The sequence below is a fragment of the Calidris pugnax genome, unplaced genomic scaffold, assembly GCF_001431845.1.
Source record: "Calidris pugnax isolate Ruff unplaced genomic scaffold, ASM143184v1 scaffold17, whole genome shotgun sequence".
Classification (NCBI taxonomy): domain Eukaryota; kingdom Metazoa; phylum Chordata; class Aves; order Charadriiformes; family Scolopacidae; genus Calidris; species Calidris pugnax.
In genome coordinates this window covers 93,593-101,023 of record NW_015090794.1, presented here as the reverse complement: position 1 = coordinate 101,023, position 7,431 = coordinate 93,593, and the positions used below count along the sequence as shown (strand labels likewise).

The 7,431-nt window shown below is 53.8% G+C and overlaps 1 protein-coding gene across 1 annotated transcript; it reads left to right on the top strand.

Annotated features, from left to right (window-relative positions):
• The first annotated feature begins 594 nt into the window (after positions 1–594).
• ACTB (actin, beta) lies at positions 595–3,929 on the top strand. Its single transcript, XM_014936234.1, has 5 exons — positions 595–740; positions 1,067–1,306; positions 1,832–2,270; positions 2,581–2,762; positions 3,150–3,929. The coding sequence occupies exons 1-5, from the start codon at positions 618–620 to the stop codon at positions 3,291–3,293; spliced, it is 1,128 nt and encodes a 375-aa protein (XP_014791720.1). The 5' UTR covers positions 595–617; the 3' UTR covers positions 3,294–3,929.
• The last annotated feature ends 3,502 nt before the right edge of the window (positions 3,930–7,431 follow it).

Below are 7,431 nucleotides of genomic sequence, written 5' to 3'. Positions count from 1 at the left end.
TGCCGCCGTCCCCCCCCCTCTCGCCTTTTTACCCCCCCTTCCCGGTTCCGCCGCGATCAGCGGATTAAACCGGCGCTGTCGGCGGCGCTGAGGCAATTAATGACATAAACCCCTCGGCGTTAATCCCACCCGTGCCGCCGGGTGGGACTGAGCTGAGCTTTGGCTAGCGGGGGGGGCGAGGTGGCTACTGCCCGCGCCTCCTCGGTTTGGGGGGGGGCGGCGCTGCCCGAGCGGGGCGAGCACGGGTGGGTGACCCCCGGAGCCCGAGGGGGGGCGCTGGGGCGTGGCTGCCGCCTCCCGTCCGTCCTCCCGGTCCCCCCCCCCTCCTCCTTTCCCCCGTTCCTCCCCCGAAAGCGGCGCGCGCGCTCCATCCATTGCCTTTTATGGTAATATCGCGGGAGAGGGCGGCGGGGACTTCCTTTGTCCCGAATCGGTGAACGGGGGAAGGCGCCGCCCCCTCTGGCGGGCGGCGGGAAGGAAATGGGTGGGGAAGGGGATGGGGGAGGCGGGCATTGCCTGCCCTTCCCCTTCCCGCCCGCCCCGGGGGGTGACCCGGTGGTGATGATGATGATGATGCTCATGGCCCCCCTGTGTCCTGTCCCCTCCCGCAGCCAGCCATGGATGATGATATCGCCGCGCTCGTCGTTGACAATGGTTCCGGTATGTGCAAGGCCGGTTTCGCCGGGGACGATGCCCCCCGTGCCGTGTTCCCCTCCATCGTGGGGCGCCCCAGACATCAGGTAGGTGGCCACCGAGGGGGATGAAGTGGGTGTTATTGGGTAAAAGGGGGGAGTTTTGGGTGGGAGAGGTTCCTGGAGAAGCGTTGAGCTTCAAGAAGCCCTTTTGTTTGATTTAATAACCCAAGAGGCTTCTGCTCTGCAACACAACTGGTGGGTGGGGGATGTGGTGTCCTGCAGAGCTTCTGTACTGGAGCACTTGGTCAGATGCCTTTCTTCATGGAGAGGGGACAGTAATCAGAGACCCCTTTTTGGGGAAAAAGCAGGTTGTCCCACCCAGTGGGGCTCGTCCTTCAGCCATACTCAACTGCTTGTTCTTTGTCGTGCAGGGTGTGATGGTTGGTATGGGTCAGAAAGACAGCTATGTTGGTGATGAAGCCCAGAGCAAAAGAGGTATCCTCACCCTGAAGTACCCCATTGAACACGGCATTGTCACCAACTGGGATGACATGGAGAAGATCTGGCACCACACTTTCTACAATGAGCTGAGAGTAGCCCCTGAGGAGCACCCTGTGCTGCTCACAGAGGCTCCCCTGAACCCCAAAGCCAACAGAGAGAAGATGACACAGGTGTGTAAAAACTCCAGAGCTTGGAGCTACAGCAGATGTTGCTGCGGGCCAGCTCTCCTCTTCCATGTTGTCTTCTCTCCTCCTTCACCTCTGTTCTCCCTTTTTGCCATCTTTACAGGGTTTTCCTTTCCTGACCTGAGTCTCCTCTTTGCTGGACCTTGACAGGTTTTGTTTGCTCTTCTAAGCTGGCTTTCTCTGAGACTGAACTAGCAACTTGTCTAACTGCTGTCTCTGACTAGCCACACTAATCCATTTACCAGCCTTGAGTGACTGTCCTCTAGTTTACTTGGCATCTGGTTTATTACTTGCTGTGACATGTGGATGGGTCTGTGGTGGTGTCCCTGCTCGGGCTCTGACCTGGCAGGTGTGGGTGGAGACCAGGCGAGATAAGCATGGACTTTGAGGGGGAGTGAAGTTCTCTTATCTAGGGACAAAAGTAAAATGACTTGCATGGACTTTGCATAGACCTGTAGTGAGTACCTTAGTTTCTGCTGTTGACTCAACACCTTCTTTTTCTCTCTTTAGATCATGTTTGAGACCTTCAACACCCCAGCCATGTATGTAGCCATCCAGGCTGTGTTGTCCCTGTATGCCTCTGGTCGTACCACTGGTATTGTGATGGACTCTGGTGATGGTGTTACCCACACTGTGCCCATCTACGAAGGTTATGCCCTTCCCCATGCCATCCTCCGTCTGGATCTGGCTGGCCGTGACCTGACGGACTACCTCATGAAGATCCTGACAGAGAGAGGCTACAGCTTCACCACCACAGCCGAGAGAGAAATTGTGCGTGACATCAAGGAGAAGCTGTGCTATGTCGCCCTGGATTTTGAGCAGGAGATGGCCACAGCTGCCTCTAGCTCCTCTCTGGAGAAGAGCTACGAACTCCCTGATGGCCAGGTCATCACCATTGGCAATGAAAGGTTCAGGTGCCCTGAGGCCCTCTTCCAGCCATCTTTCTTGGGTAAGTCCAACTCTTCCAGAACCCTGTCCCCCCCCTCAATGTTCCTTTCTGTAAAGGGTGACCTAGAGACCATATTATTGCTGGTCCATAGCAAGATCTGTCCTGTCCTACTGGTTAGCCTCAGTTTCCTCACAGCCTAGAGCTGTATGTGGGACTTGGGACAGTAGAAGTTGAGCCTGGCAGAGCCATGGCTTTGTTGTGCTTTCCTATTTAAGGGACTGATGGTGTCTTGATTGCCCATAGTAGCTCCTCAGGCTTCCTTGACTTGTGTACAAGCACTTGCTGACTTCACACTGCTTCTTCCTCACAGGTATGGAGTCCTGTGGTATCCATGAAACTACCTTCAACTCCATCATGAAGTGTGATGTGGATATCCGTAAGGATCTGTATGCCAACACAGTGCTGTCTGGTGGTACCACAATGTACCCTGGCATTGCTGACAGGATGCAGAAGGAGATCACAGCCCTGGCACCCAGCACAATGAAAATCAAGGTAGGATGGAGTCAGGGGAAGCTCTTGGTGCCCTTGTTAATGTTGAAATGCAGAGTGGGTGGAGGAGGGTAAGCCAAGCTCCTACTGGAGAAGATAGAAACCATATTGCTCTGTGTGGTGCAGCCTTGAATGGCCTTGCTCTGAAGCAGATGGCATCCACCTGACCACAGGAGTAATGGGATTAGAGTAAATACACTGGTTGCAAAGTGAGGGAGGAGGGAGGCGGGTGTGTGAAGTTGTGTCTTGAGCTTGTTTTTGAACTTCGTGGTATCTTGGCCAAGGCCAGATAAGGGAATTGGGCAGCTCTGGCCTGCAGGGCCATGCGTGGGCAGCGAGTGGAGTGTGTGACACTGTGCACCTGACCGATTCCTCTCCTCTTCCCTGCAGATCATTGCCCCCCCTGAGCGCAAGTACTCTGTCTGGATCGGAGGCTCCATCCTGGCCTCCCTGTCCACCTTCCAGCAGATGTGGATCAGCAAGCAGGAGTACGACGAATCCGGACCCTCCATTGTCCACCGCAAATGCTTCTAAACCGGACTGTTACCAACACCCACACCCTTGTGATGAAATGAAACCCATAAATGCGCATAAAACAAGACGAGATTGGCATGGCTTTATTTGTTTTTTTTTTGGCGCTTGACTCAGGATTAAAAAACTGGAACGGTGAAGGTGTCAGCAGCAGTCTTTAAAACGAAACATGATGGAGCGAACGCCCCCAAAGTTCTACAATGCATCTGAGGACTTTGATTGTACATTTGTTTCTTTTTTTAATAGTCATTCCAAATATTGTTATAATGCATTGTTACAGGAAGTTAACTCGCCTCTGTGAAGGCAGCAGCCCAGCTCGGAGGGAGCCGATGCCAGTTTCTGGTGTTAGGTGATTAATTGCTTGTCTGTAAATTATGTAACCCAACAAGTGTCTTTTTGTATCTTTCCGCCTTAAAAAAAAAAAAAGAAAAAAACAAACAAAACACACTTGATCCTTTTTTTCTCTTCGATTTGTCAAGCAAAGCGGGCTGTGTTCCCCAGTGATAGATGTGAATGAAGGCTTTACGAGTCCCCCCGCAGGGTCTAGGAGAAGCGGTGCCAGTATGTGGGGGAGGGAGGGGCTACCTGTACACTGACTTAAGACCAGTTCAAATAAAAGTGCACACCATAGAGGCTTGACTGGTGTTGGTTGTTCATTTTCTTTCTTCCTTCTTTCCGTGCTGCTTTTTGACAGTTAACAACGTGCTGGGATCTAACCTTGCCAGGCTGCACAGCTTGGCTATCTTGAGTGGGGCTGGTGCTGTGGGTTCTCTGGTGTGTGAGCCAGATGGCTCATGGTGATAGGGTGGGGAAGAACTGAGCCTGCCAAACTGCAGGTCTCCCAAGGTTTGAAGCTCTCCGGATACTGGCCCAGTGCACAGTTTGGAGCTGCTGGAGGAGCTGGGCTTGATGGGGATCCAACTGCACCTTTTGAAGTGCTGCCTTGTGTGTGTCTTCCTCAGCAGTGTGGTATGACTGGCTTTGGCCTTGTGAAATCAAGCTGGGGTGGTGGTGGTGATGCCATAGACATCATGCTAAAGTGGGTGGCTTCTCCTCTAGCCAAGGCTCTTTGGGCTAGTCTGCAGCCCTCCTCCATGGCTTATGGGGCAGTGTCCCCTCTTCTGCCTCAGCTTGTCTGTCCTGGTTTGCCTTGAGTTCAGACTGGGAGGCTTAATGCTTTCTGGCAGGCTGCTTGCTGGGTGGAGTGGCTTTCAGGTGAAAGCAAGAGAAAGTCTTTTCTGAAGTGGAAAAAAGTGACTTCAGAGAGCAGGGCCACTGGGGTGGGGCTGGGAAAAGGGTGTGGGAGGGAGGAAGCTCTTTGCAGGGTCAGGGACACCCACAGCTCCAGAACTTGCTGTGGGCAGTGCACATACCTGCCTCTAGCCCAGCCTCTGCCAGGAAGGAGGTTTTTAAGGGCTTCTCAGCTCTGTCCCCATCTTCTGGGCTTCTGAACCTTCTGTGATGCTTCAACCTTGTTTGATGGATCAAATTCTCCAGTTTCATGAAAAGGAGCAGCCAGAACAGGGAGCTTCACAAAGCCATGCTGGGAGAAGAGACCCTGTTGGGCACAGCAAAGCCTGGAGCCACTGCTGCAGAAGGAAGGAGACGGGGAGGACCAGGCCAAGCAAAGCCAGGTGACAATTCGTGTTGCCAACCCAGACCTTGGAGCTTTGCTCACAGGTGTGCTGGCTTCCCAAGGCTCCTCCAACCTGCCCGTCTTTGAAGAGCTAATGGCTGTGATTGTGTCACGCTCCCAGCAGATGAAAGGCAGGGAACAGGCTCCATTGGCTCTTTAATCCTCCTCCTGGCCTGATCCTTCTCTGGAATCCTCCTGTATTCAGGGTGGACCCACCGGTTTCTGCCCTTCATCTCCCCACCGTCCCTCCCGGCTGCAGTGGGAGCCTGGCAGGGCTGTAGGAGCAGACGCTGGGCTGGGCAGACGAGTTACTGGAAGCACCAGTTTGCAACAGCAGAGGTGAAACAGGTTGGAGCAAGGCCCAAACTGGGCTTATAACCTGAGGTCTTGGGGAAATGGGGTGAGGAGGAGGGAACGGGAGCTCCTGGGGAGGGAGCTGGTGGGAGCCAGGTAGGAAAAAGGCCAGGAGGCAAGAAGAGATGATGGCAATAGGGAAATGGGGCGCCTTTCTTCAGCCCTCCCCGAAATGGTCACCGATCGCTGTGGAAAAACGTCTTGAGACACAAAAAAACCCAGAAGAGATGATGGTGGTGGTGAGGGAGGAACCACAGAGCAGCAAAATGAGAGCACTCGGGTGGGCAGAGAGAGAGGGTGAGCAATGGGCTGGTGCAGAGCCACTGGGTGCAGGGGACCCCGGCTGATTTTCACGCTCCAGAGTGAAAACCTCAGATGAGGTTTTCTCTGAGTTAACGCTCCGCGGGGTGATTTTTCTCCTTTCTTCCTATTTCACTTGCCAATCCAGGCAAACAGCCGCCCCATAAAATGAGGCTGAGCCTTTCCCCAACCCTTCCCAATGCCTCTCTGGTGCGAGGCCATGGCGTGCACGGCCACTCCGCAGGCTGCTCCAGCAAGGCTTGGTTTATTCCTCCTCTGGGCCATTACATGCTGGAGAAAAGAATGTGGTGCCGGGCAGGGAAGCCTGTGAGCATTACTCACTGCTCCCGACTCCGGCGAGCAGGGGGGAGCCTGGGGTGGTTTCCTCTCAGGAACACCAGGCGCTGGAAAAGGGGGGGATTTTTTTTTAACCTGTTTCTCCATCACCACATTTCAGAGGGCTCGGTTTGCCCCTCGCTGGGGAAATCCCATGTCACGGGAATGGTGGTGGAGGAGTTGGTTTAGCCATCTCCTGAGCCCTTGAAGCCACCAGCAATGGGCAAGACTCAAAGGAGATGATGTGCGGGGAATAAGCAGTCCCCTGGCTACCACCTCCTCCCCTTCTCCAGCACACAATAGCCAGGGGTGAAGAGGAGGTTTAAAATGGCCACCTCCAGACCAGCTGAGCATGTCCCCCCTGTCTGGCTCAGTGGCCAGGATTTCTGGCCGCAGAGACAGCAGGACCCAGCTATAGATCCTTGCAAACCACCCAACCCTTTCTCACCTCCCTTCAGCTGCCCGAGGGGAGCCGGCTCAGCTCGAGGGAGCTGAGCAAACACATTTTACGCCCTTTCTTCTCCCAGCGCTCCCAACTTTCCCTCCTGCTGGAGACAGTCACTGGCACTTTACCTGCAATTAGCTGGTGACCTGGAAAGTCACCTCGCTGAGCCGCTTACGGAATCAAGCCACCGCCAGGAATTAGCGATGTCCTTGGCAAAGGAGACGGTAGCGGCTCTCGGGGTTTAGCCCTGAAGGGCCTCATTGTCTCTTCGCCGTGTCAGGGAGTGTTGACCAGAAACGGTCCCCGGCTCGGTGGGGGGAGGATCTCGTTGTCTCATTCTCTCGTTAGTGAGCGTGTGGTGCCTCAGGAGAGGTGCCAGCTGGCTGCAGGCAAAAGTCCCAGGAAATCCCAGAGGGTTCAAACAAAACTGGCCTCCTCACAGAAGTCCCCTCCGAGGGTGCAAAGCTGCAGAAAATGGGCTTTCTGAGGTATCAGTTCATGGACGGGACCGTGGGTATCAGCTGTGCTTGGGGCAGGAGGTCTCCCGGTCTTTGAAGTTGGTTTTTGCAGGGAGATTGCTGACCTGAGCCTGCCCTGACTTGTATTATACCCAGCTGTAATCTACTTTAGCAGGCCTTACTGACCTAAACCGTATCAAGTATCGAAAATCACTTATGGTGCTGGAGCTAGCAGTTCACCCAAGCTGACCGAGTGCTCTGGCCACTGTAGTCCAGCTGGGCTTTAGTCATGCTGACAAAAAAGATGAGGTGTCCAGCCTGTATCAGTCTTAAGAAAAATCAGAGGAGAGAAATGACCCGAGAATTTCCAGAAGGAAAAATATAAAACTTCCAGGTCAGAGAGGCCTTGAACAGTTAAGTGATATTGTCTTATACAGAGCAATATATCTTGATACTAGCGTTAATTTGTTTGTTTGCCCTGCTGGACTGGGACAGGATGGTATGTGCCTGCCTTCTCTGGGCTAAGAAAACTGTGTATTAGTCATAAGATGAACAAAGTCTGCCCTGAGATGGCCCAGCCCTGAACTGAACCCATCTTCACGGAAGACTCCC